Source organism: Sapajus apella, unplaced genomic scaffold, assembly GCF_009761245.1.
Source record: "Sapajus apella isolate SASKATOON/1434 unplaced genomic scaffold, GSC_monkey_1.0 scaffold94, whole genome shotgun sequence".
In the NCBI taxonomy this organism is placed as follows: Eukaryota; Metazoa; Chordata; class Mammalia; order Primates; family Cebidae; genus Sapajus; species Sapajus apella.
The window spans coordinates 3,077,950-3,088,915 of NW_022437034.1; the positions used below are offsets into that span (position 1 = coordinate 3,077,950).

At 49.0% G+C, this 10,966-nt stretch overlaps 1 protein-coding gene across 3 annotated transcripts in view; it reads right to left on the reverse strand.

Annotated features, from left to right (window-relative positions):
* PSAP (prosaposin) overlaps positions 1-10,966 on the reverse strand; it is a 36,585-nt gene that overhangs the window by 12,683 nt on the left and 12,936 nt on the right. For all 3 annotated transcript variants that reach the window (XM_032256276.1, XM_032256274.1, XM_032256275.1), the window contains exons 2-4: positions 5,511-5,644; positions 2,530-2,604; positions 1,817-1,942 (exon numbers count right to left, since the gene is read on the reverse strand). In XM_032256276.1, the coding sequence (XP_032112167.1) occupies positions 1,817-1,942; positions 2,530-2,604; positions 5,511-5,644 (335 nt within the window). The remainder of the gene's footprint in view (positions 1-1,816; positions 1,943-2,529; positions 2,605-5,510; positions 5,645-10,966) is intronic.

A 10,966-nucleotide genomic window follows, 5' to 3' on the forward strand; every position in this document is an offset into this window, starting at 1 on the left:
CACCCAAATCTCATCTTGAGTTGTAGCTTCCATAATCCCCACTTGTCATGGGAGAGACCCTGTGGGAGGTAACTGAATCACAGGGGCGGGTTTTCCCATGCTGTTTAGTAAGTCTCATGAGATCTGATGGTTTTATAAAGGGCAGTTCCCCTGCACACGCTCTCTTGCCTGCTGCCATGTAAGATGTGGCTTTGCTCCTCCTTCACCTTCCGCCAAGATTGGGAGGCCTCCCCAGCCATGTGCAACTCTGAGTCATTAAACCTTTTCTTCCTTTTTTTATAAATTACACAGTCTCAGCGATGTCTTTATTAGCAGCATGAAAATGGACCAACACAGGCTTCCTGAATGTTACCTCTGCTCCCCTCAGCTCTTCTTTAAAGGAATAGGAGGCCAGGTGCCGTGGCTCACACCTATAATCCCAGCATGTTGGGAGGCTAAGGTGGGTAGATCGCCTGAGGTCAGGAGTTCAAGGCCAGCCTGGCCAACATGACGAAACCCTGTCTCTACAAAAACACAAATATTAGCTCAGCATGATGACAGGTGCCTGTGACCCCAGCTACTTGGGAGTCTGAGGCAGGAGAAAGGAGAATCGCCTGAACCCGGGAGGAAGAGGTTGTGGTGAGCTGAGATTGTGCCATTGCACTCCAGCCTGGGCAACACAGTGGGACTCCATCTCAAAAAAATAATAAAATAAAAAAATAAAGAAATAGGAACTTCTGGTTAGAGGAGAATCAGTAATTCTAAGCCACTTCCCCACAAAATGAGCTAACACAATGATTTTCAACACCTTCCATATGCTGATGGCTCTCAAGTGTTTACCTGGACTTTTGTACCCAGGCCCACCCCACAGATATCTCAAACTTACCCCTCATTTTATCCTGCCCAACCAGCTCCATTTTAGCAACTAACCCACCTTCATCTTCACAGAAACCCAGGAGACATCTGGAGCTCTTCCTCTCCTACACATCCCCCTCATGAGCAAGTCCAGTCCATTTAGTCCTCCAAAAGGGAATTTGCATCTGCCACTTCCACTGTCCACACCTCATCTCACTCACAAGGCAATGGCCTCCTGAGGGTCCTGAAGGCTTCCCCGCTTGCAGCTCCCCATCACTGGGACCTAGACCCAGACCAAACCCTCTGAAACCCCGTTCCAATCATGGTACTCCAAGGACTGCACCTGCAATCCTTGAAGATGGCCTAGAAGGCCTTGCCACATAACCCCTGCCTTCCTCATCAAAACCTTGGTCCTGTCTTGGGACAGTCCTGCGCCACTGCCCCTCTTCAGTTACTTAAACACCTCTTCTTTGTCAAGCCTTTCCAAATTCCACAAAGCCAGCTCCATGTTCTTTGCTGAAAACCCAGTTGGTGGCACAAGGTCTGTGTATAATACATATTTGATGAATGAAAGATGAGCATCTTTGTAGCTGAACACCCAAGTACATTCCCTGAATTATTCCTTAATTACAAGTTCACAGAAATAAACTCACAGAAGTGAAGTTTTGTGCTTGCTCACAAGGGTCAGTTAAAGATAGGACACGCTGGATGCAACTCACAGCTCTGCAGGTTATGTCAGTTTACATTCCTGCAGCAGTCCAACCAGTCCCCAGCAGCTGCACCCTCGCTAACCCCAGGGCAAGTTACACCCAGAGTGGCCTGCTGTGCCAAAGCTATTCTGAATGTCAAACTGTAGAAAATGTTGTTGAGGAATTCCAGAGCTGTGAACAGACTTTCCATTTTAATCAATCTACTCTGGGTTACTGCCTCTCCTGGGCCCCAGAAACACCTTCAGGGAAAAGCCTATTCCCCCATCATTTACCATTTCTCCTTTAATGATGTCCAGGATGACAGGGAGGTAGGTGTCCACTATCTCCTTGCATGAAGCAGACATGTTGGGTTTAGGAAGCCAGTCACAAGTCTTCTCCAAGTAAACAAGGATCTCCTCCTACGAGAGGACACCAAGGTGAGAATCAGGATGGGCTTTCCTCCCTGGAAATAAATGAGCTGAAGGCAAGAGGCCCTCAATAGCTACCAGAAAAACCAAGCCTGGAAAACAACCTGCCCTCTGGGAAAAGGACGTGGCCATGGTTAGCTGTGGCTCTATCGATCAATCAGGCAAAAGCAGACCTAACATTCAAAATGAAGGTCCTCGGACCTGCTGTCTCACAGGCATGGGGAATTTTAAGCAGAGATGACCAAACTGGACCTAGATATTGATGACAGCAATATGACATTTCAATTAACTGGGCATTTAGTCCCAGGGTCAGCAAAGTAGTCCCTTCAGCTTATTTTTGTACAACCCAGAACTCAGAATGGTTTTTACATTCTTAAAGCATTTTTAAAAAGAGACTGTGTGACAGGGACAGTATATGGCTCATACAGCCTGAAATCTGTTCTCCTTGGTCCTTTGTAGAAGACATCTGCCACCCTCAGGCCTACACCATTGCTCTTTAGACACCGGAATCACAGCTATCTTGGGAACCAGTGCATGTGCCCACAGCTCAGGCCCCAACCCCATCCTCGGCTGCTCACCTCGGTGGCATTGTCTTTCAGCATATCACCGGCTGCAGTGACAACGTCTTTGCATATATCGCAGGGAAGGGATTTCTAAGAGAAATAACACAAGAAATTTGTATATGTAGTACACAAATTCACACCCCACACAGCTGGAACCCCCTGTGGCCTTTTCTATATTCTGTTTCACCAGGGATACCATCATGACCACGCTCCCCAGTCACATCCTGGCTCCCCACCCTGCATGAGCAGTGCTGGGGCACTCTGGGGAGGGAAAGGGTGTGACTCACTACAACACACTGTGATTTACAGGATACAGAACATTTGCTCATGCTCACACAGCACCCCACGTGGCACAGCTCAATTTCACATCATGCTCACAACACCTCTGAGGAAAGTGAGGCTCAGGTGAAATCAGAGTCACATCAGTACAGCAGATAGGTAGGTGGGACAGAGAAACAAAGGCCCCACCCACTTCTGAAGACACACCCACACTGAACCTTTCACCTTCCTCTGCCTCCCAGGCATGTTAAGGTGGCCGCTCCAAAGCCAATCTTTTTTTTTTTTTCCCCATTTATTTATTTTATTGTATTTTAGGTTTTGGGGTACATGTGAAGAACATGCAAGATTGTTGCATAGGTACACATGTGGCAGTGTGATTTGCTGCCTTCCTCCCCATCACCTACATCTGGCATCTCTCCCCTTGCTATCTCTTCCCAACTCCCCACCCCCCACCATCCCTCCCTATTTCCCCCCAACAGACCCCAGTGTGTAGTGCTCCCCTCCCTGTGTCCATCTTCTGATAAGCCTGCGCACCAAGACTCCCACCTGGCCCAGAGGCCACGGAAATTCTAGTTGGTTCCTGCAACTCTTGGGGAAGAATGCCCAGGCTCCCTTCTTGAAGTCAACTGACTTTCTACCCATGGAGAAGAAACTAACCTGTCTGGGTGAGACCGAGGAATGCCTATGAACTTAGCTCGATGTAGAGAAACCAATATGAGGGCTGGGCGCGGTGGCTCACGCCTGTAATCCCAACACTTTGGGAGGCTGAGGCAGGTGGATCACCTAAGGTCAGGAGTTTGAGATCAGCCTGACCGATATGGTGAAATCCCGTCTCTAGGAAAAAAAAAAAAAATCCTCCAACCAGGAGTGTGTATTTTCGTATGACTCTTAGCGATGGATTAAAAAAGAGACAGAAACCAACTTGAACCTAGTCAAGCTAATACAGTCGTCCTTTGGTATCTGACTGGGTATCAACTCCAGGACCCCCGTGGGCACCCAAATCCCAGGATGCTCAAGTTGCCCAGACTGCCCTCAGCATCTGTGGAAACAGAGAGTCAAAGGTACTATGCATGGAGCCATAGTGAGAGAGGGCTGGGCCATGACAAGACCAGCCCATCAAGGAAGTTTTAAAGTCCTCACTGGACACACATTAAACTTGGAAACAGGAAGTAGTATTAAAACAAGACTCAAGGCAAATTAGAAACCAAATCTGAAAGCAGTTTCAGGCCTGTCATGGTAGCCCACACCTGTAATCACAGCACTATGAAAGACGGCAGGACAACCCTAGCCCAAGAGTTCAAGACCAGCCTGGGCAACATGGTAAAAACCCTATCTCTACACAAAATACAAAAGTGAGCCAGGCATGCTGGTGTACATCTGTGGGTCCAGTTACTTAGGACGCTGAAGTGGGAAGATCACTTGAGCCCTGGCGGCTGAGGCCACAGTGAGCCATGATTGCACCACTGCACTCCAGCCTAGGCGACAGAGCCAGACCCTGTCTCCAAAAAAGGGGGGAAGTATAACCACAGAAGGCAGTTTTCCAATGAATAATTCACAAACTGTTTCTAAAAGAATGGTGCTGCCAGGTGCAGTGGCTCACGCCTGTAATCGCAGCACTTTGGGAAGCTGAGGCAGGTGGATCACCTGAGGTCAAGAGTTTGATGAGACCAGCCTGACCAACAAGGAGAAACCCTGTCTCTACTAAAAACACAAAATTGGCCGGGTATTGTGGCACACGCCTGTAATCCCAGCTACTCGGGAAGCTGAGGCAGGAGTATCGCTTGAACCCAGAGGTGGAGGTTGCAGTGAGCCGAGATCGTACCACTGCACTCCAGCCTGGGCAACAAGATAGCAAAACTCCATCTCCAAAAAAAAAAAAAAAAAGGTGTTAAGTTTTCTTCTCTTACTGCAGGAGCACTAGCAGCCACTAACAAGTTTTTTAGAACTCGAAGTCTGCTCAAACATAGCCCGTACCACATGGTGGCCAGCACAGCCCCGAGCGAGCCCAGGACAGCAGCTCTGTGTTCAGCTGGCACAGTCAGCAGAGTGTCTCCTGAGAGGGCTCGGGACCATGAGCAACACACCCATGGCTTGTCGCCTTAGACCATGCCCCACATTAATATGCTATATTTCGCATCATTTAGGTGGAAAATCAGTGCTAGCTTCTCCAGTGTAGTTAGGCCTGGAAATCCATTTTAAACGGCAACTGCGCTCCAGGATCTCAATCAGCGGTTTGTTTGCCTGTTTGAGAGGAGTGAGAACAAAATATCAAACAGGCAGAAAGTGCCTGGAAAGCTCATCACGTACTTTTTGGAGTGAGTGACCAAGGACAGAGCCACGCCCATGTGCCCAGTGCTGGGAACGGGCACTGCCAACCCACTGTCTCTTTGTCTAGGGTGAGAAGTAGGATCTGCACAGAGGCCCAGGAGGCAGAGTGGGGCACAGAGAGCACCAGGTATGGAGGACCTCATCCTGTCTGTCACAGCAACCAGGCAGCCTCAGGGGAGTGACTCCTTAACCTCTCTGAGCCTCTATCTCCTCTGCTAGAAAATGGGTACACTCACCAATAGGTCCTGCCTCCCAGACAGGGTCACAGTGAGAAGCAAACAAAATCAGGCAAGAGAAAGTGCCCTGTCAATATGGCAGTGAATTATAGCTGCTCTAACAGGACCCCAGAGGAGTGCTGGGGCTGGGACTGCAGGGCGGCGGGCACTCACCACTGTCGGCTTGTTCCAAACGGTCTGCAAGCAATGCTTCACCGCCCCGCAGTCAGACGCCGTCTTCACATTCTGGCACCACACTGCCGAGCCTCTGCTGCATTCTTTCAGCCCAAGGACTGGGCTGGCTACAGCTAAAAGGAAAACCAATGTGAGGAGAGGGCCCGTTTTGCAGCAAACCAGATCCACCTGATTCGTTTCCCCAGGGCTGAGGGCTAGCCCTGGCCTTGAGCTGGACGTCCCCACTTGGTCCCTCACCCAGCTGTATGGGACACTAGCCACACAGATGCACGCCTATCCCAGTCAACAAGCTGGCTTGTCACAGTCACCGGGGCTGGAAGAGACTCATTTATCTGGTTCACTTTCATCCTCTCCAACTACCTTTAAACAGTATCTGGGAGTATCGGAACTTCAAATCCTTATAACCTTAAAATGTTTTTATAAGTAACAAAAGAAACCACAGGAGAAAAGACTGACAAATTGAAATACAGGGATGATTTTGATTTCTGTAAAAAGAGTAACAGCTGTAGAATGAAGAGTTTTTTTAAAAAAAAAAAAAAAAAAGAAAAACCTGTGGCAAAAAAAAAAAAAAAAAGAAAAAAACAAGACTCGTATCCTTATTACATAGAACAATGGCCAGCACTGGCTTACACCTGTAATCCCAGCACTTTGAGAGACCAGAGGTGGAGGATCACTTGAGTCCGGGAATTCAAGACCAGCCTGGGCAACATGGCAAAACCTCATCTCCACAAAAAATTAGCTAGGCATGGTGGCACGCACCTGTAATCCCAGCTACTCAAGAGGCTAGTGGGAGAACAGCATGAAGCCAGGAGGGAGACACTGCAGTGAGCCAAGATCTCACCACTGCACTCCAGCAGTGAGCCACCATACTCAGCCCTAAAAATATTTTATAAACTGCCTTGAGGGTGCCTATGTTTCTTAAAACAGGTCCTTGATTTTAGAACCAAAAAAATGGCGGGGAAAATCCTCAGACTCACACCTCACTTCTAGCCCAACTATTCAGCTGGGAAACAAGAGATTACATCAGACTACATATAGAAGATGGTGGTATCAGGATCAAACTCCAACAGGTATCTCAGTAGGGTTGAACCAACTTTTGCTGCAATCGATACTTGGCCCAAGTTTGAGAGAAAAAAATCCCACAATCACCTGAGAAACATACTTAGAACCTCAGGAGTCTTGCTGTACGCTGCTTCCCTTGGTAAGCCAATTCTGCATACGTGGGTAACACACACAGAGAAAACACGTATTTTATAGGTCAGTAAGCATTCTTCCTCCAGGAGAGGGAAAGAAATGAAGTGCTTTCTTTCATTACTACCACAAGTACTCACACAAAGACTGAGTCCCACAAAGCTCAGCTAATAAAAAGAGATCACCTGACCTCTTCAGACACAAGCAAATGAATTACTCATCTGCTGCCCAGGTTATAGCCATCCCTACCCCCGGGAGCAAAATCACAAACACAGCCAGTTCGCAACCTCAACCAAGCGGGCCACATTCCAGAGGCTGCTGGTTTGGACTCTGGTTTCCAGGGAAAAACGTGCCAGATGCAAATCAGTATCAAGCTCCCCAGATGGCTCACAAAAGCTGTTACCCCATAATGGAGCCAAGCATGGCTGGTGCCAGCCTCAGTTGTAAACCCCAGGGGAGGAGGGGAGGGGAGGCAGAAATGGAGTCATGAGGGTAAGGGCTCTGGGGACTGTGCGGTCACAAAGACAGCACAAATGGGAGCCCCCAGACCTGGTGACTCCCACCATGCCCTAGCAGGCCCTGCCCTGAGGACTCTGAAAAGCACCCATGATGGCAAAATGATATACTGCCTAGCCTTACCTCCAAATAAGGAAGAGGCCTAAGTGATCAACAGGAAGCTACCAAAATGAGTCTCTAGGCAGAGGAAGGCAGAGGGATACACGGGGAAGCCAGAAAAGGATGGGCTCAGACCTCAAGAGACCAGAGCCAAGACGGAGGAGTCATCACCAAAAGGAGGGCAAGTGATGAGCACGCCCCATTCTTACGAATGCTCAGTCCAGTGTAACATCCACCCAGCCTCCTCAGCAGGGAACCAGCTACAGCGGACCAAAATCTAGAGTGTTTCCAGAACACCACTCACTCTCACAGGCCCATACAAGAATACTCTGTAAGGCTGCCTACTTCCTCCAGGAATGTGAAGCAGTAATCGTTTTCCATGATGACTTTGTCACTTGTTTTCGCCCGGCCATCCTGGACTGCAAATAATCTTGGGCAGCCCCTTGTATCTGAAACTGACCCAGCTAATACAAACTGCCAGTTCCCAATCCATGGCTGAGTGAATGGCAGCAGGCCTTTACCTCAGAACTGGCGGCAAAAAGGTACGCGTGGTAGAGAATTCTGTATGCCTATAAAGTGCCAGTTTCCAGCATAAAACAGATTCCGAGGACACAGGAAGTAACACGTAAATTCCAACTCCTAGAAACTCCCTTCTTAGCAAGACACCCCCTTCTACCTCCAACCTCAAGCCAAATATATAAAGGTGCATATTAAAAAATGGCCTTTGGTATGCAACAGATTCAGTCTCCCCGGATGAGCGGCATGATGACATGTTCATAGAGACTGCGTGTCCTCAGGGCAGGCGCTGCTGGGTGGCGCTGGGGAGCTCCCGGCTGCCGAGAGGCTTAAAGCCCACTCCCAGAGTGGGTCTGCTGAGAGGGGATCACACCTTTATTACACACAAAATTCTCCTAGCATTTGAGGAGCTTCTCAAGCCCAAGCTGTGGACTTCATCGCAAAGCTCTACGGGCAAGGGTGGTTTTCCTCCACACAAGCAGGAAAACAACCCAGATGAAGGCATGTTTCCCAGCTCCAGTGACTGCACTGAGCCCAGCGCCCTCATGCGGGAGACCAAATGAACAGTCACAGCTTGCTTTGCCCCCAAGAGCAGGAGGGACATAGATATCTGGGTAATGGTGCGTGATCCCACACATCAGTGGGAATGGGAGCGGCAAAGCAATGCTAATGGAGCCCTCCTCAAAACGAAATTGGAACTGGCACATGTAAGATGGTGATAGAAAAGGCTGGCTATGTGGAGAGGGGGTGGGGAATTCCAGAACATTCCAAAGGAATGTAGTTCTCTGTGGGAAAGGAAAGGAAAGAAACTGTCCTGTCTTTTCAGGAGTGAAGCCAAGGGAAGTAGCGGCAGCCAGGCAGCAAAGGCCGACAGCTCTCAGGTGCACGGGAAACGGCCTCACCTGCCACACACACCCCAAGGTGAGGGCTCACCCCGTGGGCGATACTGCAGGAAGCTCCAGGGATTTCTGGGAGTGGCAGGACAAGCAAGCTCACGTGTGGGTCTCAACCAGCCAGGCACACGGTGGCAGAAGAACGGAAAAGGAGGTGGTAGATACCAACGGCAGCCACCTCACTGGAAGGCAAATTCAAAAACGTCCACACAAGAAGTGGAGGCAGCCAAAGCCAAGAGAGGCTAACACAGAGTCCAAGAGAACAAGACGGGCAAACGGCACTAACAAGGTTCCGTGAGAAGTCGGGCAGGCTCAAAGGGAAAACAGAACAGCAAGGGCCAACAGCACCAGGACAGATACACCCATGAGCACCCTGAGCTGCTCGCCAGAGGGCAGGGAGGGGAGGGCACTGGGCCCTACCCAGAGAGTCCCCTGGAGGAATGGGGGTGAGTGAAGGGAGAAGGAATGTTTCAGGGACATGTAGAGTCATCTACCAGTAGGGGAACAAAGCCTTCTACCTTCCACCTGGGAGTGGGGCTGGTCTGAGTGGCTCCAGACCACAGACCTCTGAACAATGGTTGAAGGGAAGTAGACCATAGTTCCAGGTAAACAATGCATTTAACATCCACCCACGGGCATAAAAAGAGAACGGTGGCTGGGCATGGTGGCTCAAGTCTGTGATCCCAGCACTTTGGGAGGCACAGATGGGCAGATCACGAAGTCAAAAGATCGAGACCATCCATGCCAATATGGTGAAACCCCATCTCTACTAAAAAATACAAAAATTAGCTGGGCATGGTGGTGGGTGCCTGTAATCCCAGCTACTCGGGAGGCTGAGGCAGGAGAATCGCTTGAACCCGAGACGCATAGATTGTGGGGAGCCAAGACTGCGCCACTGCACTCCAGTCTGGTGACAGAGCAAGACTATATCTCAAAAAAAAGAAAAGAGAACAGATTAGCCAGGCGTGGTGGTGCATGAGCCATAGTCCCAGCTACTAGGGAGGCTAAGGTGGGAGGATCACTCAAGCCCAGGAGGCGGAGGTTGCACTGCAGTGCCCCAGTGCCACTGCACTCCAGACCCTGTCTCAAAAAAAAAAAAAAAAAAAAGAATGAGTGGCATCATTACGCGAAGACTTCACCAACAGTGGCAGCGACCAAGCAGAAACAAAACGCATAACTTACGAGCAATTCTGTGTAAGACGGATCCTTTCAGTGGTGAGCTGAACTAAAAGAGCTCCAAGGAGCTCTAAATCTTCCTTCTTACAAGGCAGATGACATTTTCAGTATTTATAACTAATAAATAAAACCACCCAAAACCACTTTCTGGTGAGTTATTTCTCAAAACAATTTTAATTTCTATTCTCATCCTCTCACACCCTACCCCCAAATACCAACTTCCTTCTCTGAAGCAGTATGCTGAACTCCAGGAAAGTTCCTAGAATGTTTGCCTGACCTCCTTGAGATTTCTGATTAAATGTGTCATAAAGACATGAACAGCACTCGGGGGAAATCCAACACTTCACTTCTTAGTTCAAGGGCCTGGCAAGAGAGCTAGGAACAATGAGCCTTTTTTAAAGACATAGATTTCAAGGCCATGTGCGGTGGTTCATGCCTCTAATCCCAGCACTTTGAGAAGTTGAGGCGGGAGGATCACTTGAGCTTAGGAGATGGAAATCAGCCTGGCAACATGGCAAAACCCCATCTCTACAAAAAAACACAAAATTAGCCAGGCACGGTGGCAGGTGCCTGTAATCCTAGCTACTTAGGAGGCTAAGGCAAGAGAATCACTTGAACCCGGGGAAGAGGTAGAGGTTGCGGTGAGCTGAGATGGCACCACTGCATTCCAGCCTGGGTGACAGAAAGGAAAGAAAGGAAAGGAAAGAAAAAAGAAAGGAAGGAAGGAAGGGAGGGAGGGAAGAGAGAAGCCATTATTATTCTATGTCTCTGCTGTTTGCGGTCGAACCTAAGCCCAACTAACACACACACTTACAAGAATGGTCTCCCAATGACAAGTCTTTCGTGGGGCTTAGCCCAGGACACAACGTAATTACCAAAGATTTTCTGAAGCAATCTTAGAATGACAGGACAACCTTTCCTAGAATGTGATGAAACAATCAGTCTCATTATTTTAGCCACACAACATTTGTTTTCCTTCTAAATATTTTAGTAACATGCTAAATACAGATTGAATCTAGCTACGGGGGGGGGGGGGGGGGGGGG